Consider the following 26,864-nt stretch of genomic DNA (forward strand, 5'->3'; position numbering starts at 1 on the left):
AAAAAAAAATCTAATTTAATTCCACCAAAATCTTGTCCTTTTTGGTAAAATTCTTTCTCCCACATGGGCCATGTGCCCCCCACCATACATTTGTTCCATAATTAGAACAACGAGGATATGTAATATGTTATTTGTTTTTACTAGGAACGATTACATGTAACGCAGCCCACGGTACTATCATAGTCATCTGTTTTGAAATACAAGGACTACTACAAGACAAACATACATTCACCGAACGGTGATCCTAAGTGGTGAATACATACCTATTTATTTGATTAATTGAATAAATAAATAAAAAATAAATATAAAGGCTATTTTGGGAAGACCGAATACGGTTGTTGGACTCGGACCAGTGGTCGAGTCAGCGTGAACTACCGCGACAGGTGTCAAACATAGAGCGAAGAATTAGGAGTAAATATAGACCGATGCGAAGATCCGAATGGCCGAAGACAAAAGACCCGGAAATAAAGAAAGAAAGAAAGAAGGAAGAGTCCATTTACTAACCTCTGAGTACATTTTTTTTTTCGTTTTCTGTCAAAGTGGTTGAACCATACGTGACTTTCCTTGTATTTATTTTATTTTTTTAATGGAGTAAATAAAAAAGGTTAAAATTTATTTTAAATTTTAATAAATATAAAATAAAATATAATATTGAGTTGTACCCGCCAAGTACATGCTCCACCATTTAGTGCAGTTAGTTTATCCAGAGAAGGAACGATCGTCGTGCCCTAACCCGCTGAGAGGAGAGGAGAGAGACATCCAACTTCCTTTCTGGCTTTTCCAGAAAAAAAATTGAGAAGCAAAAGAGATACAGAAAGCTTTTTTTTTTTTTTTTTTTTTTTTTTTCCGTTTCAACTCTGTATCTGTATCTGCTTTCTGCTGTTTTCGTCCCCGTTAGGTTGTTACTACACTTTTTCTTCTTCGTTTTTTAAATTTCAAGTCAGATAAAGAGAAAAAGAAACTTTCTGGTGGTCTCTATTTTCGGTTCGTGGTAGCTTATTAATTTCGTTGTTGTTCGTGGTTATTTTTCGTTGTTGTGTCATTGATAGAAGCAGGAAGGAGTAGAAGGGATAAACATGGGAGACAAAGCTGAAATTCTGGAGGCTGTGTTGAAGGAGGCTGTAGATTTGGTACTAGATCTAGACTGCGTGCCTATTCACTGTTTTGATTATTGCAAGTGTGGGTTGTTGATTCGTGTTTTCGCCCTGGATTGAACTTGTGATTGCAGGAAAACATACCGATTGAAGAGGTTTTTGAGAACTTGAGATGTAGCAAGGATGGTCTCACAACCGAGGCTGCGCAGGAGAGATTGGTTATTTTCGGACACAATAAGCTTGAGGAGAAAAAGGTTATCTACTACCTCTATTCTCCCCTTCTCCTCTTCTTACTCAACGTTCTACTTGTTTTTCACCGTAATTCAAGATGCTATCGGTTTCATCTTCTTCTTTTTTTTTTTTTTTATTGTTCTGCTTCAGGAGAGTAAGGTCTTGAAGTTCTTAGGGTTTATGTGGAATCCCCTGTCATGGGTCATGGAAGCTGCTGCCATTATGGCTATTGCTCTTGCCAATGGAGGAGTGAGCATTAATTTTCTTGCTTTCTTTTTCATGGATTTTAGTTCTTATCATCAAGGATTTGTTCATTATTCTATATTGTCCCCTATCTTTTTCAGGGAAAGCCTCCTGACTGGCAGGATTTCGTGGGTATCATTACTCTACTTGTTATCAACTCCACCATCAGTTTCATTGAAGAAAACAACGCGGGTAATGCCGCTGCTGCTCTCATGGCTCGTCTTGCCCCCAAAGCCAAGGTCGTACTAGTGGCCGGAAACAGTTTATTCCGTTGTTTCAGGATAACGTCATTATTTTTGTTCTTTCATGTTCGGCTGTGGGTGGTGGTTTCCCTTTATGTCTGAAATCCTTATTTATGTAGCGTTCAATGAACAATATTGCAGGTCCTCCGGGATGGAAGGTGGAGTGAGGAAGATGCTTCTATTCTTGTCCCAGGTGACATAATTAGTATTAAGCTAGGGGACATTATCCCTGCAGATGCTCGTCTCCTTGAAGGGGATCCGTTGAAAATCGACCAGGTGCTTCTGTAATTATTTTTGGTTTGTCTTTGTGATATTTAATTGATTGTATTGGGAACTCTTACATGAGCCATCCTTTGTTTCCTCAGTCTGCACTTACAGGGGAGTCTCTGCCTGTGACAAAAGGCCCAGGGGATGGTGTTTATTCTGGTTCAACATGTAAACAAGGAGAGATAGAAGCGGTGGTTATTGCCACTGGTGTGCATACCTTCTTTGGAAAGGCTGCTCACCTTGTGGACACCACAAACCAAGTGGGTCACTTCCAAAAGGTAAGAAAGTGCAACCTTCTTCATCTGTGCTTCATCCTGGTTGCTGATTTTAATTCTCGTTGGGTACATTGTAGGTCTTGACTGCAATTGGAAACTTCTGTATATGCTCCATTGCTGTTGGAATGATAATAGAAATTATTGTCATGTATCCAATTCAAGACAGGAAATATCGTCCTGGAATCGACAATCTTCTGGTGCTTCTTATTGGAGGGATTCCTATTGCTATGCCCACCGTCCTATCAGTAACAATGGCAATCGGTTCTCACCGCTTATCCCAGCAGGTTGATCAATGACTACTTACTAGTGATATAACCATTTTAATTGGTTATTTCTGGTTGATAATGCTGAATACATGTACAATTATGTTATCATCTACAGGGAGCTATCACTAAGAGAATGACAGCAATAGAAGAAATGGCAGGCATGGATGTTCTTTGCAGTGATAAGACTGGAACTCTTACTTTGAACAAGCTAACAGTTGACAAGAATCTGATTGAGGTAGTAAGGGGTTGATTTAAGGATGCATGTCTAATTGAGAGCATACTTCATATCCATTTTCTAATCCTTCCCTTTGTCTTATTTACTCAGGTCTTCACGAAAGGAGTTCATGCTGATACTGTTGTGCTGATGGCAGCCCGAGCTTCACGAATTGAAAACCAGGATGCAATAGACACTGCTATAGTTGGGATGCTGGCTGACCCCAAGGAAGTAAGTTTGATTTATCATAGTGAGTTTACTTTTAGATATTAAAGTATATTGTTGTTTCTATTTGGTGTATATATTTTTAATTTTTATCATGTTTACCACTGAAAGGCACGGGCTGGCATTCAAGAGGTTCACTTTCTGCCATTCAACCCAACTGATAAACGAACTGCTCTCACTTATATTGACAGTGAAGGCAAAATGCATAGAGTCAGCAAAGGTGCACCAGAGCAGGTATGTCCATCTTCACTCGTGTGTATTTTCATAGTTATTAGTTTATTGGTTGTTTATCCACATTCCTACCTGTGATGTGGTTTTCAGATTCTGAATCTTGTACACAATAAGTCAGAAATAGAGCGTAGGGTCCATGCTGTGATTGATAAATTTGCAGAACGAGGATTACGATCTCTTGCAGTGGCATACCAGGTGATAGATTAATTTATTTCCTGCTTTGCTGATCCTACTGTCCTATGGTGTTTATAACTCATTTTTTTCCTGTGTTTATTTGGTGGATGATTTTCTGATCTACAGGAAGTCCCGGATGGCAGGAAAGAGAGCTCAGGGGGTCCATGGCAGTTCATTGGTCTCTTGCCACTTTTTGACCCACCCCGACATGACAGCGCAGAGACAATAAGGAGGGCTCTTAACCTAGGAGTAAATGTTAAAATGATTACAGGTGGGTTTCTATCTTCTGATGCATGCATTTACTGTCTCATGTTTGGGAAGGCCTTTTTGATTGCCAAAATTAAGTTGGCTAGTTAAGTACATATTTTGTAAATAGAATATTGGCAAACACCCCCTAAGTTTTTTATGTTACGAACTTACAAGTTACAACTAGGAATCACTTGTAGGATTTTGCTAGCATCAGATGACCAAAAGAGTTTCAATGACAAAATTTAGATATTCTTTTGTCCCTCAAACCAACATAATCATAACCAATTTAGACCCTTTAAAGACTGAAAATGAAGAGTTTGAATGCTATAGAAACTTCTCCAATGAGTAAATAATTCAACTAGTGAAAGATGTCTCAAGACTCCAAACCTCATGAAGGACTCCGAATTAAAATAAAGAATAATTGCAAAATACCCTTGTTGCCAATAAGGTACAAACAGGAAAACCAGAAAGTAAATGACAACTAAATACCTTTTATTGTTGTTGACATTCTCTATCAATTCTTACACTGACTAAGGCTGATATTACAAAGGGCAGACCATCAAAAATGGTATAAGGGAAACCTTAGGTGTTTGGTCTTAATTGATCCAAAGGAAGAAATGACACTGCAAGTGTAAACTTGAACATCTTGCTGAATAAGGGTTTGAGATGCTATTTATACTAGGAAAAAAGAAAGTCTTATGCTTTCTTTTCTTACATAAGGAAATGGAGATTTGTCTGATCACTGAAATTGGGAGGGGAAAAGTTGGGTGCTGGAGATGAGAGTCTGGATCTTCAATCTCACCTCTTCATGTGGCACATTTAGTGGTCCCTTGTGGGCCCCATGCGAAATTTCTCAAGTTATGTTGATTTCTATTTCCTGTGTCTTTCCTTTTAATACATGCTGTTCTGTTCTTGATCAGAATACTGGAGACAAATCTCTAGTAATTGAAACATGACATCTTGGAAAGCATAAAAGGGTTGGATCTCTGGCTGATTTTTTTTTGATAGGTAACGGAAATATTTCATTATATAGACAATAATATACAGGATTTCTGGCTGATAATAGAAAAAGTTTCATGATTGTTAATTTTTTATCACACATTTGCAAAAAGAAAGTGCACCCTTTGGTACATAGCTTTATTTTAACTATAACTCTATAAATTAATATTCACTTTTAAGAAAAAAGTGTAATCATGAGTTAGCTCATTATTTGCATTAGCCTTTAAAATGGTTGTGTATGCCACTAATCATGGGGTTGCTTGATTGAATTTATATCATTTACTATTAAAAATGTAAAAGAAAACCGTATTTGGTTGCAATTTTATATTACAAATCATGCATTTTTTCATTAAACATCAATTATTGTACAGTTTTAATTCCAATATGGTTATTGCACAGTTTTAATTCCAATATGGTTGCATCTATCTAGCTCAAGGTGAATAAAAAATCAGAGCTGGTTAATTCTGCTAGCTGTAAATTTTCCCTGCCTTGGCAAGTGCAATTTAATTGAACCATTTTTGATGACTTGATTGATGCCTGTCCCTAGCCCAAATGTTGTGGATTGTTTTTTTTTTGAATATCTTATATCATTCCCTTTTCTTTGTGCCATCTGAAATTGATCTTCTTTGTCATTTCTTGTATTTCAATTTCTAATGGATCCCTCAAAAGAAAGCACACACTGTTTTTATTTAATTAAGTTTGGCTTTAAACTGTTAGCATGATTCTATTGCTTATTCCTTTTATTTTAATCAGGTGATCAATTGGCAATAGGAAAGGAAACAGGACGACGCCTGGGAATGGGCACCAATATGTACCCATCATCTGCTTTGTTGGGCCAGAACAAGGATGAGTCGATTGCTGCTTTGCCAGTTGATGAATTGATAGAGAAAGCTGATGGTTTTGCTGGTGTTTTTCCTGGTAGAGAAACAGGATTGTTAGATATGGTTGAGTACTTAATATATTCTCTCCGTGGTTATTTATCTTGATGGATTTGCTATTTCTTTGGTTCAGAGCACAAATATGAAATTGTAAAACGTTTGCAAGCAAGGAAACATATATGTGGAATGACTGGGGATGGAGTAAATGATGCACCTGCTCTTAAGAAGGCTGACATCGGGATAGCTGTAGCAGATGCCACTGATGCGGCTCGTAGTGCTTCTGATATTGTCCTGACAGAACCTGGACTTAGTGTAATCATCAGTGCAGTATTGACTAGTCGAGCAATCTTCCAGAGGATGAAAAACTATACGGTAATGCAATTTAAGTCGTCAATGAAACCAACTTCCACAGAGGTTTAATTATTTTCCTTTTTTGATAAGTAGCAGAATTTCATTTCCATTTTTATCAATAAAAGATCAGTTCTTGTTTAGTATATGAGCTCTTCTTGATGTTGCCCTTGCTTTCTTTTTTCTTCTTTGCAGATTTACGCAGTTTCTATAACTATTCGTATTGTGGTAGGTCATCAGAAAGTTGATTTTGGGGTTTCTTTCATGTAAATGACCTTTACAGACTATTCTTGCACTTTTTTTAATGACCCAATTTCCATTTACTTTCCCTTTTGACAGCTTGGTTTCATGTTACTGGCCCTTATCTGGAGGTTTGACTCGAAGGATAGGGTAAAACCATCTCCTTTGCCAGATAGCTGGAAGCTGGCTGAGATTTTTGCAACTGGCATAATTCTTGGTAGTTACTTGGCGATGATGACAGTTATTTTCTTTTGGGCAGCATACAAAACAGACTTCTTCCCGGTATGCAGATCTGATCTTTGGATAGATCGATAGAAAAGGAAAGAAATGCAGCCAAGTCAATTTTGTTTAGTGGCATGCATATTATATGAACATATTTTTCTAGACATTGGTTGCTGTTTATATATTGTATTTCTCTTCAAATATCATGACACATTCAATAAAGTTTGCTTTGCACAAGAGGAGACATTAAATCAACATTCTAGATTCAATAATAATATTATTATCATTTTGTAGATAAATGTAACACAAATGATTAATATTTAGTATTGGCCCTGTGCACACACACACATATTATGCTGTTAAATTGCCTTTGTTGTTGGAGTTAATATGCTCCTTGGTTGATTTGCTAGAAACATTTTGGGGTTTCAACCCTCCAAAAAGAAGCTCATGATGATTTCAGAAAGCTTGCCTCAGCCATATATCTACAAGTGAGCACCATCAGTCAGGCCCTCATATTTGTGACACGATCTCGGAGTTGGTCTTTTGTGGAACGCCCTGGTTTGTTGCTTGTTGTGGCCTTCGTGGTTGCTCAACTGGTTGGTGAACTTATTCCTTTGTTTGCAGGCTGTTGATGATTTCCTACGTTGGAATTCCCTTACTTTTAATTTGTTATTGCAGATAGCAACACTGATTGCAGTCTATGCCAATTGGGGGTTTGCTGCAATTGAAGGGATTGGATGGGGTTGGGCTGGTATTGTTTGGCTTTACAATATCATTGTCTACATCCCACTTGATGTCATAAAGTTCATCATCAGATATGCTCTGAGCGGGAGGGCTTGGGATCTCGTTATTGAACAGAGGGTATGGACAGTGATGCACACTCTACTGGTGAGAGTAATTTAACCATATGATATGATCTCCTTACTTTGTTGGTCGAACTTATCTGTATTGCAGATTGCCTTCACGAGACAGAAGGATTTTGGGAAGGAAGCACGTGAGCTTAAGTGGGCACATGCTCAGAGGACTCTTCATGGGCTACAGCCACCTGACACAAAGATGTTCAGTGAACGCACCACTTTTACAGAACTCAATCAGATGGCTGAAGAGGCTAAAAGGAGAGCTGAGATTGCAAGGTAAGCATGCTTTTTAAAATCACTGTTTTTTGTTGGAGTGATTTATCTTTTTCCTTTTTCCTTCCCATTTCCTTTCCATTTCTATTTGTCTGTGCGGGGGTGGGGCAGTTGGCTTGGGATAATGGGGATGGTTTATGGGACCAGAAGCACACTGATTTGTTTAACTTATCTTGACTCAATTGCAGACTAAGAGAACTCCACACATTGAAAGGTCACGTGGAATCAGTGGTTAGATTAAAGGGCCTCGACATAGACACAATCCAGCAAGCATACACTGTTTGAGGTCAACTGCATGGCTCCCGTACTTTATATATAATTATATATATACTTATAGTAGTGCTTCTAGAGTAAAAGATGTAATCAATCCTCCGCCATTCCCCGCATCCTCATAATATCATCACCCTAGAGAGAACTTTCTGTTATTGTGCCTGAGCATTATGCGTTAATTTAGGAAGTGTGAATGTGTTAGTTGGTCCCCGTTTTTTTTCTTATTTTCTTGTTCTTCACGTTTCCCTGCCCTTCCTGCTCCATAATGGGAGAAAGAAAGTGCTCAAGGGGATAGGTATGTCTTGGCATTTTTATGTCAATATGAGCAAGCTCTTCTTTATTTTTGGCATTCTACTAGTTGTCTGTTACTCTTGTGCTACCTCCCTCCCGAGTCGGTCATTCATTTCTAAGGCATACTGATTGTAATTTACTTATTTATGGATGACCATTGAGGCATTGACAGCAGACACGGGGGGCAACTATTCTTCTAAATTAGGCAATAATCTTAGTTTTACTTTTGCATTGATCTAGAATGTAGTCTTCTATGCTAGAGCACCCATGCGTATTTGTTGTATCAGCGAAAGTATGTATCATTTTTGGAGATCAACCGAGATTGGCTGCACTGCACTGCTGGGAACAAAAGTGGTTCAACCAAAAATAAGATATAATAAGATATTTTTTAGATTTACAATGATATTATAGGATCTTTGCTTCACAAATTTTAGGCAGCATTTGATGTGGTTGGTTCAGGCCTTGTTCTTACCTTTTAGGCCCTGTTCATTTTTCGGTAAGTCACTTACCTGGGTAAGTAAATTTATCCATGCTCTTTTATTTCTTAGGTAAATAATATAATGACCATTTTAGCCATAAAAATTTCATTATCAAAATGCGCATTTTTGTCCTATTCAAGTGTTGGTAACTTTCATCCTGATGAGAAGTTAATTTATTCATGTAGGAGATGGGTATCATTTACTAAGTTATTACGAAAATGAATTTTCTCTGGTCCCAACATAAACTTAAAAAAAAAAAAAAGAACATGTATGGTTACCAAGGATCAATGGGTGTTGGTCTGCGTGAGACTGTTGGGACCGACCTGGATTTGGATGCATGACATTATTTCTTACTGTAAAGGCCTGTTTGATTTGTGGGAATAGGGGTCTGGAATCAGAATTGGAATGGGTTATTTTGTTTCCAACTGTTGGGTTGGGCAGAATTGGAATTTCATTCCCAATCCTAGTGGAATCATTCCCTCTGCCCTTGGTAGTGAAATTTCATTCCAGTTTATTCCAATTGCCATTCCCATTTTTGTTTGAACCAAACAGTGAACAGATCATGGGAGTAGACTATTTTGTTTCTGATTGAGGGATTTTAATTCCAGTTCAGATTTGGATTGAATGTGAACCAAATGGGCCATAAATTTAGCTGGTGTAAATCACCTGATTCCATCCCAATCGATTCTTGCCGTAAACGGAAACATTTGTCCTCATCCATCGTGGGATTTCTGTGCTGCGGCTGCTGGATTCAATATTGTTAAGGTGCGTTTGGTTGTCAAGAAATAGATGGAAAGTATCTTCGGGAATATTCAATATCACAGGTGTTTGTTTCAAAGGAAAATCAGGGAAAGGAAGAGAAAGATGAGGAATGCGGGTTCTTAAAATTCAATGTGGGGCCACACTGGAATGGTGAGACCCCTTTGAGAAAAGGAAACAAAGTCAAGTTGTGAGAAAATATTGTGGAGAGATTGTATCAGACATCATCTTCCTACCTGCCGTTCAGCTTTAACATCTCCGGCACCATCTCCAGCGTTTTCTTTCAAAGGTAAGCTTAGATCCAGCATTCTCATGATTTTTGTTCAAAGGTAAGCTTAGATCCAGCATTCTCATGATTTTTGTCTTGTTTCGTTGAATGAGTTCCCCTCCAAGTCTTACCGCTGTCTTCCTCCATCATTGGTCGTCCTAACCAATTTCCATTGATAGAACATGTTTGATCTATTCTTCAAGGGATGGTTCATTTTAGCGTTGGAGCTCCAGATCTAGCTTATGGCATACGTCTGTTCCAGATCTGACAATTTTCACTCATCCCTTGCTCTCCGTCTGTGATGCGAAGATCAACCAACAAGCGCAGAGAGGATGTTCGTACAGTTTGCAGGCTTTTCTCTCTTTGCATTCTTCTCGTTCACTCCGGTTGTCTCCCTCTTTCTAGGGGTGGCAATGTTGACCCCAACCCATCTAATCCACCCAACCCACCTGCCTAAAATTCATCTGTACCCACCCATTAAGATGAGGGTCATTATGGGTCAAATCACCCATTTGGATCAAGAGGGTCAGGGTGGGATTGGGTTGAGTACCCATTGGGTTACAAAGGGTGTGGGTCGAGGGTACCCATTGGGTTGGAAAAGGTTTGGGTCAGTTGGGTCGAGAGGGTCAAGACTTAGGGTGGAGTATTCTGTGAATGTTCTCAATGCTGGCGACCAGTGATTTTCTCTTCTCCCTTCTCTCTCTCTCTCCCTTCTCAGTGCTGACATCTATTTTTCTTTCTTTATTCTTTTTCTTCTTCTCCTCCTCGTATGTCTGCTCTTTCTGCCACGATAGAGAATGTGACAAAGATTCACTAGATCTGGTTCAAACCCAGATCTGTGTTCATTGTTTGAAGAGATTGCACTAGATCTGAGTTCCCAAACGCAAATCTATTGAAGATCTGGTTCAAACCTTGTGAAGGCAGATTTGAGTTCGCATAAATCCAGGGCAAAGGTTGCATTAGGTCTGATTCAAATCTTTATCGTCTTCCTCTATGAAGATAGATCTGGGTTCACAATCCTCTATGAAGATAGATCTGGGTTCACAAAATAGATCCATGGCAGAGGTCGTGCTAGAAGTTCGCCAAACGGATCCACCGCAGAGATTGCAGTATATCTAATTAAATCCAAGTTTGTTTTGATCGTCTCCCTATTTGAGGACAGATTTGGGTTTGCCACGTGTAAAGGAGATGGAATCAGCCACCTGTAAAGAAAATTATGGAAATTACAATTTTTTGAAATTTTTTATTAATTTTAGAAAATGATGGAAACTTTTATAAAAAAAATTACTAACATTTTTACATTTTATTTTCTTGTATTAAAAAATACAAAAATATCTATCAATTTTTGTAAGTTTCTTACATTTTTTATGTTTGGTTTTCTTGTACTTTTGTTATTTATTTGCATTTTATTGATTTACTATAATTTTTGTTGTTTTTTCCGTAATTTTTTATTTTTCCATTTTTAGTGTTTTTTGTAAATTTATATTTTCTTTGCATTTTATCATCATTCTATATGTTTCATAATTTATGTTTTTTTTGCACTTTATACATTTTTTGTATTTTTTTGTTATTTATTTGCAATTTTTGTGTGTTTTCTAAAATGTTTTATAATTTCTTTTAGTTTTTTTGCAACTTCTATTTTTCTTGTTTTATATTTTTCTAAATTTCTGCATTTTTGTATTTTTTTTTGCACTTTTCTATGTTTTTTTTACAATTTTCCATGTTTATGTGAAATGATACTTTCATTTAATTTTTTCTATAATTTTGATGTCTTATAACTTTTTCATTGTTTTTGTGCAAGTATGTTTTTATTTGAAAATTATTTTTGAACTTTTTATCATTTCTATGTTTTTTTAGTTGATATTTCTATGTTTTAATGTATTTAAAATAATAAAAAATTAGAAAATATGCCACATTGTAGGTGAATGGGTCATATGGGTTGGTCAAGATGGGTCATATGGGGTGGGTCAGGGTGGGTTGTGACCCACTAACATCAATATGGGTGGGTCGATGATAGTCAACCCACACCCAACCCAACCTACCCATTTGCCACCCTACCTCTCTCAATCCAAACCCTCTTGAGTAGTCTCTTCTGTCTAGAGTTCTTCCTCTACGCTTCTTCCCTACTCCAACTACCATTGCTTGTTCATTCTATCCTACTTCTATTACTAATAACTTCATCAACGACATTTTTAAAGGCCGGGTTTTTGTAGGCTTACTTATTTCATTGTGAGAAAGCATGGCTCCCCGACCAAGTGTAGAGCAGAAGTTTAAGCGGTTAGACGTGACTGTGATTTGGCTATTCTTGTTGTTCAAAGTGAAGAATTTTGGGAGGGAATGAATTGCTTTGAGCTTGGAGATATTCCATTTTTACAGGAAGCTATGACTGTTGTTGGATACCCACAAGGTTTGGCTTTTAATTTTATCTAAATGAGAGAAATAGAGAATACGAATTTATTAATGGCCTGCTTGAAGTCCATCTGTATTAGAATTATATCGTTGTCACCATGTATTGATCCATTCCCATTTGTTAAATGAAATATGAATGATGTCATTCTTGATTTCAAGAAATAAATTCATTTCCATTTTCTTCTTTCTTAACTGTATTGAGTACATTTCAAGTGATGATTGATGGTGTGACTTGTGAGTTCAATGCTATGTAAAACCACAATGTAACAATTCCATTTCCATTTTTTTTGGACTTATTAAATTTTTTACGTTAATTTATTGAACTAAGATGATTTGTAGGAAAAAAAAAATAATAAGAATTAAAATAACCATGCAAACCTATGTGCCTGTATTTTGAGATAGGCATATAGATGGATAGTTCTCTCAGATAAAGTCAAACTCAATAATTTGGGAAGGATTTATTAGCAATTTAATTTTCATTACTTGTATAAAAAATACAGCAAAAAGAGTCCAAAGTTCTTATCCAGTGTTTCTCAAAAAACGAACAGACGAAAATGAATTTTGGTCTGTTTCTTGGGAAATAAATACTGAATGCAAAACTAGGAAAAATATAGATCATTTTGTGATTTTGCTCTCCGTTGGCAAGGGGTCTATCCAATAAAGTTTGGTGAAAAAAATCTTGGGTGACTCATTTCAAGGTTTCTTTTGGTGAAGTGATTGACCTATGGTACACTTCATTTAACCATTTGAGGTTGGTGAATGAAAATAGGAGTGGCAGTTACTGGGAAAAACCATGGTATATTGGGAGCTTCCTGCGCATGACATGTGGAAGCTTCCAAACTTACAATCAGCCAAAGTTTTGCAGCAGCAACTGACCTAAACGAGATCACATCTCCGCCTCACAAGGGGCAGCCCCACAATGTATTGAAAACATTTCCTGATGATAGTACCAGTAAGATGTTTCCAATACATAGCAGGAATGTACTGTGGGGCGGAGATGTGAATTGACCAAAACCAAACATGACCATTAGCCAATTTGGATTGACGAGTTACATGTTTGCATAAAATGGTTTGGTTTGAATTGAGTTGGTACTCAACCTGTACACTGTACTCAAAGAATTCAAGAAAGGAGCCACGCTACCCAGTGAGCACACAATTGAAAAATTTAATTACAAGGCTCAGTTTGAAAAGAGTACAAATGTAAATGTGTATAATATAAACACAAATAAAGTAATACAAAATATAAGATCTTACACTACATATTTGTATTTGTACTCCTTCCAAACATAATCAAACTGATCCCTGAATTAGTTCATAAAAAAAAAAAACTGATCCTGAATTTCGTTCCAAGTCCCGGTTATTTAAAACCATTGTAATTATAATTCAATGAGTAATGAGTTTATTACTTTACTTTCAGTCTGGTTCTGATGATATTGGATTTTGTCATCGATTGATTAAAAAATTTTTAAGTGGTTTGGCCCTTGGTTCTTTTATTTATTATTATTTATTAATAATACATTATATATATGATTAATATAAAATTTTAGGTTTTTCTATTGTATTATACAAATTGCAACTATGCGCCATTGCGCCTTTCATTCTTTAATTTATTTTCTCTTTACAACATACTAATGTGAGATCGTGTGCTATGTGAATAAATATTAAGGTATTTGAACTAATTTTTATATACTGTACATAATCAATCGCAAATATCCCATTTATTTGGTATAGAGAAACATGGTAAAGGAAGAATTCAGATTTATTCCTCAGAATGCACTCATCACACCAACTCATAGCACTTGCAACTGCACTTTGGGAACATCTCCCATACAGTTAGAAGCTGTATATATATGTTTTCATTCACGGGGAGATGTTATCAATGCACGGCTGTAACATATTATGAGGTTGGTGTTAGAAGTGAATCCGAATTCATAAAGTAATTGCCTCTTCATGGCCAAGTCAAAACCCTGATCCCTCATCGGCGGGAGATAAACAAATAAACAATAACCACCATTTTTTGCACGTAGATGAGGAGAAAATAATATTTCTGTCTTTATAAGTAACTAGCGGAGGAGACCTGTGTTGCAGGGGCTTGCAAAAAGGTAAATTAATTTTTTTTTTTACTTAAAAGTGTGCTTAACCAAACAAATAAAACTAAACATAAAAATAACAAACTAAACCAATTTGAAGCCCATCATATTAACGGTAATCAACTAACCACTACCAAAAAAGAAAAAATCATGCCAATGAATTTTTTTTATGGGTAATCATTGGTTAAATAATTTAGTAAAATAAGTAAATAAATAAATAAAAGTTTATTTATTATTGGGATGGGATTGTTATTGTCTATCTCAAACCAAACCCAATCCATGACAATCCTAAATATTGGGCTGAGAGAGAGAGAGAGAGAAGCTCATTTATTATTGGGATGGGATAGGTATAGCATATCCCAACAAGACATGTTCATTGGTCGAGTAGCCCGACGACCTGACCCAACCTGGCCTGATCCGCTCTTGGTTAGGCTTGGACAACAATTTAGGTCCACGAGCTCGAATCGAGCCAAAAACACAAGCTCGGCTTTTTTTGGGATAGGCTCGGGCTTTCTCAAAAGAACTCGGCCCAAGCCTGAGCTTGAAAAGAAAATATTTTTATTTAATAAAAATATATTTGATATAACAAAACTATATTTTAAGTCAATTTAATATAAATAAATCAATTTTGTTATTAAATAAAGAATAAAATTCTTTTTTTTTTCTTAATTTCCTAGCTGGGCTTTATGCTTTATATGAGGATCAGGCTCGAGCTTGGGCCTAAATATGTTCTATTGGTATAAAGGCAAAGCTTGGCACGAATTGCTTATGAACAGCTCTAATCCCAATCCAGACCTAACTTGTTGACAACCTTAAATAAATAAAATATTAATTAATTAAATAATTTAGTAAATTAAATAAATAAAAACCAATGAATTATAATTTGCTTAGCTTTGTAAAATAAATAAATGAATAATATAATATAATAAATGTTCCTTTATACTAGTCCAAGCTATCTAGAATCAAGTCTGACACATTGACAACCCTAAATAGTGGGCTTGGGTTGAATTAAATAAATAAAATTTATTTAATTTATTAAAATAAATAAATAAATAAATAAATAAATAATTTAATTTAACAAAATAAATAAATAAATTTCATTTATTATTAAGACAGGACTGGTCTATTGCTATCTAGAACCCAAATCCGACACGTTGACAAACCTAAATATCAGGCTCGGGGAGGGAGAGAGAGAGTGCTAATAAAATTTCTGAAGTTAATAAAGATGATTTTAACAAATATTTATTAATAACATTATTATACATAGATGTTTAGCTACAAATATGAAAGAGTGAGAAGACAAGGAATGTTATCATTACTTCTATTGGAAGGCAGTTATCGTTACTTTTGTTTTAACGGATGTCTTGTAAATAAGATGATATGATATTTTGCATTTATTGATGCATGTGTTAGGGTAGAGTGAGAGAGAGAGAGAGGTACTTAGTGTGGAGCTGATCATGATATCGTCTCTGAGGAGTTCGCATCCTCTGCAATCAGGATGCAGAAAATTTTCTGCATAACAAATAGAAAATTGCCATGTTAACTTTTGAAATTCTAACTTAACGGAGTCCATACTTAAAGGGAGTCTGGACTCTATAAACATTTGAATTTTATTACCCGCTCTTCACACTCCCCTCATCATTTTCTCTCCCCTGGCTCTCCGGTTCTTCTCTCTCCCTCTTCCACTATTTCTTCTTCCACCGGTTGTTGCCATTGAATTGAATCAGGCACAACATTAACTCTCTCTCTCTCTCTCCTCTTTTTTTCCTCTCTTTTCACGCCACAATGAATCGATTAGAAGGCACTTAGTTTATTGACAATATATGATCAAACTAAGCAATAGGTTTTATAGCACCACAAAACTTGCCCTTATTCAATGGAGAGATACCTCGGAATCCACAAGGCTCAACAACTTTTGGCTGGAGCTGAAGGAGAGTCTTTCTCAACACAATTTGATATGTCTAGACTAGGATTCTCGGGATTATTTATCATTTTCAGAGCTACTTTTAGAGTGGAAACTGTCAGCAAAGGATAGGAAATATTTGTCTTTGGGGACCAACATCCATGTGCAGTCTTCACACTTCATCCCTCCAAACTTTTAACAAGTGGAAAAGAATCCCCCTTTGACAAATGGCCTTAGAATGGAAGATTTGAATGATATTTGATTCAGCTGAATTTGTTGATCTATTTAAAGATTGTTTTTCTTTGTCTTCAGATATTACTGTTAATAATATGGATTCATATGGTTTGCTTTATTTCATTGAGAACCTTTCTTGGGCAATTGAGGCATTCACATTTGGTGAGGCCCATAGGGTTATTGTTGCCCAAGGAAGTGATCTTTCTGCTATTATGTTTAATTAGTTATTAATTTTTTTATTTTTCTTTTGAATCGATTCTCTCCTCTCCTCTTCTTCATTGACCCATTTTCATGGGATCAGTTGCAGCTCCAGAGTTCAAAAAGAAGGGATGAAGCATCAGAAAAGAATAGATAAAGAGATGAAGGGAATGGTGGTTTCAGTGGTTCAGGCTGCAAAAAATTTCTGTGAGAGAGCTGCTGGAGAAAGAAATAGCAGGGAGAAACATGTGTGGAAAAACAGCTGCTGACGGTTGCAGTGGTTCGGGGCTTTTGGGTGGTGATTGTTCGGTTGGAGAATAACGAAGCAAGGGGAAGAGAGAGGGAGAGAAGCGCAAGAGAAAAGAAAGACATATAGGAGAAAGGTGGGTTAATAAGATTCAATTTCTTTTGAGTCCAGACTTCCATCACAGTTGCTGACGTGGCCATTTGTTATTTGTAGCTGCATCTTAGGCCCTGTTTGGCAATGTTCCCACCTGTTCTTATTTTTTTTAGAAATTTCTGTGTTAGAACAAGAATTTTATTTCTTGTTCATCAAGAGTAGTAGAGGCGTTAGGTAAAATGTTTTACGAGATGTATTTTTATTCTACAGAAATAGAAATGGCTTTGGGATAACAAATTTAAATGAAAAGAAACCCACTCAATCGACATAATAGAAACCCCACATCTCAAGATATCCAACAAAGTAAAAAAATAATATGAACAAACAAATTCAGATGATGGAAACTCGACATCTGTTAGAGATGATTGTTGTCAGAGATTAGTTTGGGTGAATCTAGCTAGAGCAATGACGAGTAAATTAGGTACAATGAGAAGGAACACACCTACTTGTTTACATGAATCTAGCCGAAAATGTCGCCGGAGCTTTGTACTGTTCGCTTGCCATCCGGTTGTTGATGCGACAGGAACCAAGGGAGTTCCTCAATTCCCTCCTCTAAGATGTGTGGCGGCAATGAGGTAGTGTCAAATGAATGAAAAGTGGTTGTTTAGGGCTTGTTTCTATCATTTCGCATGAAATACTAAACATACCCCTTCTTTCACGTGGGAATGGATGTCACATATTCATTAATAAGCATTAACTTTGTGAGAACTGCACGTTCTTTGAGAGTGTTGATTTATCACTCCCAAAGAATATGTTCTTTGGGTGTTGTTCTCATGCGAGAATAACTCGTTTCTTTCATTTTTTATGAGGGTGTTTGGTTCCGTTTACATTTATGAGTGGCCGTTTATTTATGCTTTTTCACTTTAAACGTTTATTTATACTTTTTTACTTTAAACAATTATTGTTTTTGTTATTTGGTTGAGCTTCACTTTAAACGTTTTTTATTCTCCACCATAGATTAATACCCATTAAAGATGACACATCAGCATTTGGTTTCAAGAAATACTGGGGCTTTAGGAGAAAAAGGAATTTGACATTTCTCCAAATGCCCCATGCACAAAAGTCAAAGCATTCCCTATCCATAAATGTCCATGGAACCAAACAGATACTATGTCAAATGTGTTCCTGCTCTGCAAAAACATCGAAAACGATAGAAACATTCTCACGAAACGTTACCAAATAAGTCCCTAAATGCGGAGGATGCTAACTCGTCTCTGAGAAACTGAATCTCTTGCATGTTGAAAGGATATATATACTCAAGAAAACGAAACACACCGAACCCGAAGACAGTTAATTATTTAGGCTTAAACATCTGTATTGATGGGCTGGTCACGTTAGACGAGCATCAAAGAAACAAATCACAAGCAAATCTCTAGCCTCTAGGCAGCTCATCACGTAAAATGGGCATGGGCCCTTTGTTTGAGTCAGCCGACCTCTTATTTATTTGGGTAATACGGTATTGATTGATGGGCTAGGCACGTGAGATAGGATGGGTTTTAGTAGGCTTGAACATGGGCTTGGGCCCTTTGTTTGAGGATCTTCTTCTCCAGTTCATCTTTCTTGGCACCCACAACCTTGTCAACTTCTTTCCCTTGTTTTATCAGTATGAAAGTTGGCATCGTCTGCACCCCAAATTCTGCTGATACCTCCTGATCAAATTAAAAGAAGAAAAACCCTAGAATCAGCACCTATTCAATACTCAGATGCGATGGAGAGGTGAAAGTGAAAGAGTGAGAGAGAATACCATCAATTCATCCACATCGATCTTGACAAACTCCATGTCTGTGTATTTGGCAGCGAAACTGTTGAGTGCTGGCTCCATGGATCGACAAGGCCCGCACCACGACGCCGTGAAATAGATCACCATCTTCAGAGTTGGGAGGGAGAAAGAAAACGTAAGATCCTTTATCAGACTTCATACATAAATAGCTGGGAGAGAACCGTGTTTTTGTTTAGGGTAATTTAATTTACCAGCTTAGTGGAATTTTTGCAGGAGTCGAAGTGAGCTCTCCATCGGGCGGTGGAGTGGAATGCGACAATGCGAGACGCCTCAGACGGACCATTGCTGGGAGTGGCAGAGACCACACCATACATTCCAGAGTGAGCTGTGCCCATCTCTTTTTTTTTTTTTTTTGATGATTGATCGATCTCTTTTTCTTTCTTTGAAAAATTCAAGCTCTCGTCGTTCGTCAAAGACTCGGCGACAAATGGACGATCGCAAGTAAGAAATGAGCCACCGAAGAAAGCTTGATGGTGTTGGTTGGGCGGGAGGAACCCTTTTTATAGGCGCGGATGTGAGTGGAAATGTCCTTTTTACATTAAATGATCAATGGAAATTCAAAGAAAAGCATGAACCACAGGAGAATCAAACTCCGGTTGTTGACAGCATTTTATGTGGACAGTGGACTCTGCTTTCTTTCCATCACTGGAGAGGCTTTTTCTTTTCATTCTTTCTTTTTTAAAATTTGATGAGAGAGAGAGAGAGAGAGAGAGAGAGCATAAACGACGCTTCTGTTGAATTAAATTTGAAGCTAAGTGCTCAATGGATTCTTGTTATCTGTTTCTTCTAATACAGTATTTAATTAACGTGTTAATCGAGTCCACGAATAAAAGTAGAAAAGAATCTTTGTTCATGCTCACTTGCTGAACTCTTTGTAATTTGTATTCTTCCCCTGACACTAGTGTACGTCGCAAGGACGTCCACAAACTACTATATGCTGAGTTAGGGAAAATAATTCCTTAACATTATGGCTTAATCTTAAACTTTGGAGTTGTGTCTAGTCAGTCCCCAACGTGTGTAGTCGGTACCATAATTTTCAATATGTATTTAGCAGGTCTTTACCATTAGTTGACTGTTAATGGCCAAGTGGAATGATCAAATTGCCCTTCACAGAATGTGTAAGAGAGAGAGTTTTAGAAAACGACAGTATTGCTCTCATCTAAAAATGGGTTTATGCATCAGAAATATGCACCATTCACTCAAAATGCCGGCTATGTTCTGAAGCCTCAGTTTGGAAGGAGTACAAACGAAAATATGTACAGTGCAAATATATACAAAATAATACAAAACATAAGGTTCCAAACTGAGCCAAAGTTGCAATGATCGCTGCCGGTGTAATTGTTCAAGTAAACACCATCGGAGACCACTTTCCGATAGTTTGAAGTCATCGTTGACGATTAATTGAGCATTCTCTCCGGTCTGTGGTTACAAGGTTTTCTCTAGTGCAGTTGTTTAACGGGAAGAAAGTAATATTAGTCCTTTACCGTTGTTGGAGAAGATACTAAACAATTGTCATCGCCGAAGAAGACAATAAGCCCTTGCTGTCACCGGAGAAGAAGGTAAAAAAACTCGTTTTTTTAACCAAAAAATTTTGCCCCATTGACTTGTTATGTTTTTTTTTTTTGTTTTTTCATTCGATAGATAACACCAAATTGTGTTTTTCAGATCAGACTGTCTTTTTTTGTCCATTCGTTAGACATACAAAAATCCCATGGTTTTTTTGTCTTCTTCGTTCTTGTTTTGTTGATAGATGAAGTTTATTTTGATTTTCACTGTTTTTTTTCTTCTGGTATGTTCCTTAGACATCTTCACTTTTTCATGATTTTCGGATAAGAGTAGCAATGTGTACATTGATAATCTTTTGGTCAGCTGTTGTCTATATGACTAGGGTTCAGATAGTGTCAGACTACTGTTGGTTCATGCTGTTGTTTCCATATTTAAATCTGATTACAATTGATTAGTAGAATTTCTTACATATATATCCGAGATATGTGACTGGTATGTGCATTAACCTTTATCAATGGTGGTCCACGAGCTGAGTTTCATACCATTTCAACTTTGCTTCAATTAGCAATTTACCCTATATGTTGAGTTCAAGCTTGACTTGAAACTCGATTTTTATTAAACCAAATAGAGCATACTACAAGCTGAACTTGAACGGCTCATGAATAATTTCATTTATATCCACCACTAGGCCCTAATATAGTAACCATTTATTGTTCGATCTATCCAGATTTGGTGAAAGTTTTGGGTGATACATTCGAAGCATCATAATTGATTGACATATGTTATACCTAGTTTGGATCGACTCCCCACAAACCACACGCCCACACACGTCTCATAGCACATCTCAGCATGAATTTACATCCATGCCCCCACATGCACATTTCAGGATGTATTAGAAACATCTTTTATATTGTCATTGAGAAATGTTTCTAATACATGACTGGGATGTATTTGCTATGGGGTGCTTGTGGGGCACAAATGTGAATTTCTTCAGGATGGAGTATACTGTAGAGCATACTTTGTAGAGAGCCAATGCCCTCATGTTACCTTCATCTAACCGTTAATCGAGTTAAGGTGGTTGAGTTGGTATTCAACCTAATTTATCCTATTGCCATTGTTAAATGATAAATTAAGATTTATGTATAAGTGATCTCACCAAATGAATACCAAACAAGGTTAATGTTTTTATCTCCCCGTGGCTAAATACACGAATATTGCATTTTTCTTTTTAAATTCAAAACTTTGGTGCATTGGTGTGTGCACTTTCGGTCTTTCACCCAATAAGGAATATTTTAGTGGTGTGCCACATGACCATGGATTTGGCCACATCAAACCCTTGATCATTAATCCACTTTTGCTATGATAAGGTTCTTAAAATCGAGTTCACATCAGCGCCTGAGATCGGCTTCAGCTTTTTCAGTCTTGCTTCAGTCACTGCAAGGCCCGTTCAAATATGGTTCTTAAAATCGAGTTCACATCAGCCTTGCAGTGACTGAATCCCATCTCTCAGTGCCCCACAATGAAGTGCCTATCAATGGAAGACATTCCCATTACAAAGTCGAATTGTGCGATATTGTGGGGCGCTGATGTCAACTCCCTAAAATCATTTAAAGAGTAAGGATTTGTTCCCCACAAAATATGTTCCAACTAGCTTCCAAACGGATCTTATATTGCACATACATCCTATACATGTCAAGTTGGATTCTCACTGTAAGATGTACGGTATCAGATCATATTGGAAGCAGGTTGAAACGTATTTTGTGGGAAGCAGATTTGAAGAGCAGATCACCGCTCAGATTCGAACTCCCATCTTGAATTAAAAGAGGAGACGTTAAGGTGGGGCCAGAGCAAAGTAATCTGATGTATTGTTGTGGCCCGACCTTTGAATATAAGAAGAGGCCCTGATTCACGGTTTTAGCGTGGAGCTAGAAACCTAAAACCGTGGCAGAAACAGAGAGACAATAACCACAATTTCTTGTACAAAAATGAATAAAAAAGTAACCTTTCGATATTAATAACCATAAATTCATTTTATTTTGATTAAAAATAATCAATATTTCAAGAAAATAAAACATGCCTAAACCGAAATAACTCTCCTACTTATTTTTTTTGTTAGGTTCCTAGTTATTTATTATTTTATTTAGCTAATACATTGTTGATAGCGTTGAGTGATGGGTTGGGTCATGTGAGATAGGATGGGCTTCAACAGGCCTAAACATGGGCTTGGGCCCTCTGTTTGAGGATCTTCTTCTCCAGTTCATCTTTCTTGGCACCTACAACCTTGTCAACTTCTTTCCCCTGTTTAATCAGTATGAAGGTTGGCATGGCGTGCACCCCAAATTCATCCGATACCTCCTGATGATCAGAATTCAAAACAATTAAGAAAAACTCCAGAATCAGATCATCCATGATCCATCCATTCAACGCTCAGATTCACCACCGAAAAATTCAATAAAGTAGAAAAGGAGAGGGGAAATAGTGAGAGAATACCATTAATTCATCGACATCGATCTTGACAAACTCCACGTTGCCTGTGTATTTGGCAGCGAACTTGTCGAGTGCTGGCTCCATGGATCGACAAGGTCCGCACCACGATGCCGTAAAATAGATCACCATCTTCGGTTGGGAGGAAAAAGAAAATATGAGATGATCCCTAATTATCAGGCTTAAATTTAATTTATATACATAAAAAAAAAAAAAGCTGGGAGAGAACCGTGTTTTACTGTTTTCTGTTTAGGTAATTTAATTACCAGTTTAGTGGAAATTTTGCAGGAGTCGAAGTGAGCTTTCCATCGGATTGTGGAATGGAATGCAACGATGCGAGACGCCTTCGATGGACCATTGGCGGCAGAGAACACATCTTGCACGTCAAATTGAGATAAACCCATCTTTTGATTAATCGATCTCTCTTTCTTCCTTTCTTCAACAAAATACAAAATGTCGACCCACCTCCCTTCCTTCTCCCTGATTCTTCTCTAAATTCAAATTCCAAAGTCGTCAGAGGCTCAGCGCCAAGCAGACGATCGCAAGTAAGATACTACCGAGATCGACTGAAGAACGCTTGCTGGTGTTCATTGGGAGGGATGAACCCTTTTTATAGGCGCGAATGTGAGTGCTCCAGTGGAGATGTCCTTTAATTGATTGATGAAAATTCAAAGAAAACTTGAAGAACAAAGAATCAAACCGGGGACCAGGCCCCGGCCGACTGACAAGCATTTGATGTGGACTCTGCTTTTCTTTTCTTTTTTTTTGTTCTTTTTAAATTTGAGAAGAAGGGAGAGCGGAGAGGGAGATTGATTTTGGATTGGTAGCATAAATGTTTGCTTTGTTCGATTAAATTTAAAGCTTAGTGCTTAATGGATTCTTCATTAACACTGAATTAGAATTGTAAAATGTAAATTTTAATGAGGGAAAATCCCATTTTGTATTCTAAACTTTGGGGGTAGTGTGAAATTAGTCAAAAACGTTGACCGATGTTAAATATTATATAAAAGGACAAAAACACTCTTTACTTATCATCTAATTTTCTTATAATTCGTATCAAATATCTGACCATCCTCTCCATTTCAGCGATTCTATAATTACAATTATTGAGTCCTGGGTCGTCATCGCGGATGGCACCTCCGTATTTGAGGAGAGGGAGAACAAAAATAAATAAATAAAGATTAGGCAACAAAAATCAAAGCCAAGAAGGCATGCGCAACAGAATGGTAGAGAAGCAGAGAATAAAGCTATTCTATTTGTTTTTTGTTATTTGTTTGTTACTTTTCTTTATTTTATAGATGATTGTTCTGATAATAGAGACAAAAAAAAAAAAAAAAAAAAACTCAAAATAACCAGAGAGCTCCGATCAGGTTTATCTATTTTCCCATCACCCAAAAACAATCAATTAAACCAGACTTGGATATAGATTTCTTTATGAAGGTAAAAAAATGACAGAAACAGAACATGCAATGATATGGCTGCTCTGGTTCCCTTCAACAAAAACGTGTTCGTGGGTCAAGTGTTGATGGGTCCGATTGTTCGCGCACCGGTGTTCATGAGTTTGAATTTATCAATTCACGTAAGTTATTCTCTCATCAAGTCAATCCAATTGTAGTTCAGTGTTATTATGGTTCAGTTTTAAGTAAAAGATAATGAACAGTTTTATTTTCAATGATAAAATAACACATTTGAAAGTTCAAATAATAACTGAATACTACCTCAAAATTTAAGGTATTAAAGTGAAAATTTCCGTTTTAATTAATATAAATAATTCTATTAATTGAATCCCATGCATAAAAGAAGAAAAGAATCTTAGTTGCTCACTCAGACCTTTGGCTTTGGCCCTTTGTCTCTCGCCCACACAGTCACTGTCGCACTTGGGTTGAGTTTTTATTCTTCCCGTCACGTTAGAAGTGCGTACGTCCAGAAACGTCTATATGCGGAGTTTGCCGTGTACAATCAAAGCCCCTTTCTAGCTGGGTTATTTGAACTTGAAAGGTAAAGAAGCAAACCAACCGACCAACCCATGTCAATTGTTTTTTTTAAAAGCGTCATATTCTTGCATTTTCAAATGTTACGGTATGGTTTGTATGCGCACAATCAGGGATGACAATTTTTTCTGTCCCCACTAGATACCCGGCTTGGATGGAGACTGCCTTGACTGGGATGGGGATAGTGAAAGGGGTACCCTAATTATTTGTTGGGTTAAATTGCTGAAAACTCTTTTGAAGTTTGATATATATATATATATACTAAAACATTGTATTGAAGAAAAAATTTCTTTTTTTTTTAATTTTTTATTTTTTAATCTATCATTTTTGAAACAACTAATGCGATGCTCTTTCTTCCCATAAAAATTCTCTCTCTCTCTCTCTCTCTCGTTCCCAATAATCTAATTAATATCAACTTCTAAAATTTCTCTTAAACTATCTCTTTCACTACACTCTACTTTCTCTTAAATTATCTCTAATTCCTATTTACCTCTCCTCCACTTTTTATCTATATCTATCTAAAGAAAGTTTAAATTAAAAAACTTAAAAATTATTTAAATATTCTACCAAAATTATATAATAACATTAAAATATTTACTAAAAACACAAAAAATAATTATAATAGATTTCATAATTATCATATTACTAATAATCTTATATTTTTACATTTTATCTATATCTATCTAAAGAAAGTTTTAATTAAAAAATGTAAAAGTTATTTAAATATTCTAACAAAATAATATAATAACCTTAAAATATTTATTAAAAGCACAAAAAATAATTATAATAGATTTAATAAAATTAAAGTTATTAATAATTTTATATTTTTACAAAATTCATCAAGAAATTGTTAATAATAGTAAAATTATGTACTAACAACATAAATTATGATTTTCTGGATTATTCAATTTAAATGGTATTCAGATAATAAAAATTTAAATATTAAAATAACAAAAAATTTAAATATTTTACATATTGTTTAAATTTTAAAATACATAAATATTTCAAATAATGAAATATTTAACATAACTAAATTTTAAATATTTAAAATAACAAAATTATTCAATAAATTTTAAAAATTTCTTAAAAGTAGAAAATTAATTATAACATAATATTCAAATTAAAAATAATTTAATATTTTACAAACTTAATAACGAAATTATTTTATAAAAGTACAAATTATAACTTTATGGGTTATTAAATTCAATAAATAATTAATAATTTAAAATTTAAATAATATTATTTAAATAACTAAATAATATTGTAAATAAATAATTTCACTTATATCGATTAATAATTTTAGAAAATAATTGTCAAAAAGTTAATATATATATATTAATAATAATTTTAAAATCTTTATCTATATTTATATATAATAAAATTAATATTTATTATATTTTTAGTAATTATTATTATTTTTTGTGATAAATATATTTTCAATAATTATTAAAAATTATTTTATTGTAATTTATTAGAAATTAATATTTATTATATTTTTAGTAATTATTATTATTTTTTGTGATAAATATATTTTCAATAATTATTAAAAATTTTTTATTGTAATTTATTAGAAATTAGACTATTAATTTAGCTAAAATTGGGAGTGTTCACAAGTTGGTTCAGTTTGGTTGTAGGCTGTGTGGCAAACCAAATCGACTTGGTCAAGTTGGGGAGTTGGTCACCCAAAACTAACTTACCATTAGTGAAAATGGGCCAAATTAATATTTATTATGTTATCATATTTGAATTTTGCAATGCATATCTGATTAATAATAAAAAACAAAAAAGTAACAATAAAAAATAAAAAAATACATAAAGTTTATTGAAATTTTGGATATATTATTACTATGATTTTCATCATCTAGAATTGACATGTGCAAATCAGTTACTTCTTTGTTTGAGAAAGGGTATAAAAGTCATTTTATTATAGCTCTAATGCCAGATTTAATGGCTACTAAAATGTCTATACTTTTGTATTTAATCCATTTCTAATTGTAAGGGTTGAAAATGTAATTTATATTATTACTTAAGGTATTAAATCCCGTTTTCTCTTATTAAATCATATATTTTTAAGTTATTTTCCACTAATAAATGCTACTAATTAGATCTATGTCAATGCTTTTAACAATATAAACTCAAATATTTTAAAATTGACTCAAAAACAAAACCATTTCTTATCCAAGTGGTGGCTAAGCAATTCAACAATCTGAATCGGATTGATCAACTTACGAAGTCATAGTTAGGTAATAATTTTTTTTTTAAATATAAAGAATA

General features: G+C 35.5%; 3 protein-coding genes and 1 long non-coding RNA gene across 5 annotated transcripts; 2 read left to right on the forward strand and 2 right to left on the reverse strand.

Annotated features, from left to right (window-relative positions):
* Positions 1-662: 662 nt before the first annotated feature.
* Positions 663-8,263, forward strand: LOC148863034 (ATPase 11, plasma membrane-type). Of its 2 annotated transcripts, XM_088975897.1 has the most exons (21): positions 663-898; positions 1,050-1,130; positions 1,229-1,348; positions 1,476-1,574; positions 1,670-1,807; positions 1,952-2,086; positions 2,176-2,355; positions 2,430-2,636; positions 2,734-2,853; positions 2,944-3,063; positions 3,169-3,291; positions 3,379-3,483; positions 3,589-3,733; positions 5,464-5,628; positions 5,722-5,960; positions 6,132-6,164; positions 6,276-6,458; positions 6,809-6,994; positions 7,077-7,259; positions 7,353-7,531; positions 7,717-8,263. In XM_088975897.1, the coding sequence occupies exons 2-21, from the start codon at positions 1,077-1,079 to the stop codon at positions 7,811-7,813; spliced, it is 2,811 nt and encodes a 936-aa protein (XP_088832023.1). In that variant the 5' UTR covers positions 663-898; positions 1,050-1,076; the 3' UTR covers positions 7,814-8,263. The 2 variants fall into 2 exon arrangements, with proteins under 2 accessions (XP_088832023.1, XP_088832024.1); XM_088975898.1 differs by lacking the exon at positions 663-898 and having other exon boundaries at positions 905-1,130.
* A 918-nt stretch (positions 8,264-9,181) lies between these two features.
* Positions 9,182-12,196, forward strand: LOC148863035 (uncharacterized). Its single transcript, XR_016109451.1, has 2 exons — positions 9,182-9,616; positions 11,809-12,196. It is a non-coding gene; the product is annotated as an uncharacterized LOC148863035 (long non-coding RNA).
* A 5,923-nt stretch (positions 12,197-18,119) lies between these two features.
* Positions 18,120-19,359, reverse strand: LOC148863036 (thioredoxin H2-like). Its single transcript, XM_088975899.1, has 3 exons — positions 18,801-19,359; positions 18,574-18,696; positions 18,120-18,478 (listed from the first exon to the last, which is right to left on the reverse strand). Exons 1-3 carry the CDS (start codon positions 18,942-18,944, stop codon positions 18,326-18,328), a joined length of 420 nt encoding a protein of 139 aa, XP_088832025.1. The 5' UTR covers positions 18,945-19,359; the 3' UTR covers positions 18,120-18,325.
* A 2,742-nt stretch (positions 19,360-22,101) lies between these two features.
* On the reverse strand, positions 22,102-23,540 carry LOC148863037 (thioredoxin H2-like). The gene is made up of 3 exons (XM_088975900.1): positions 22,866-23,540; positions 22,606-22,731; positions 22,102-22,470 (listed from the first exon to the last, which is right to left on the reverse strand). The coding sequence occupies exons 1-3, from the start codon at positions 23,001-23,003 to the stop codon at positions 22,327-22,329; spliced, it is 408 nt and encodes a 135-aa protein (XP_088832026.1). The 5' UTR covers positions 23,004-23,540; the 3' UTR covers positions 22,102-22,326.
* Positions 23,541-26,864: the final 3,324 nt, after the last annotated feature.

Source organism: Nelumbo lutea, chromosome 3 (genome assembly GCF_056320005.1).
Source record: "Nelumbo lutea isolate HS-2025 chromosome 3, American lotus-T2T, whole genome shotgun sequence".
Classification (NCBI taxonomy): domain Eukaryota; kingdom Viridiplantae; phylum Streptophyta; class Magnoliopsida; order Proteales; family Nelumbonaceae; genus Nelumbo; species Nelumbo lutea.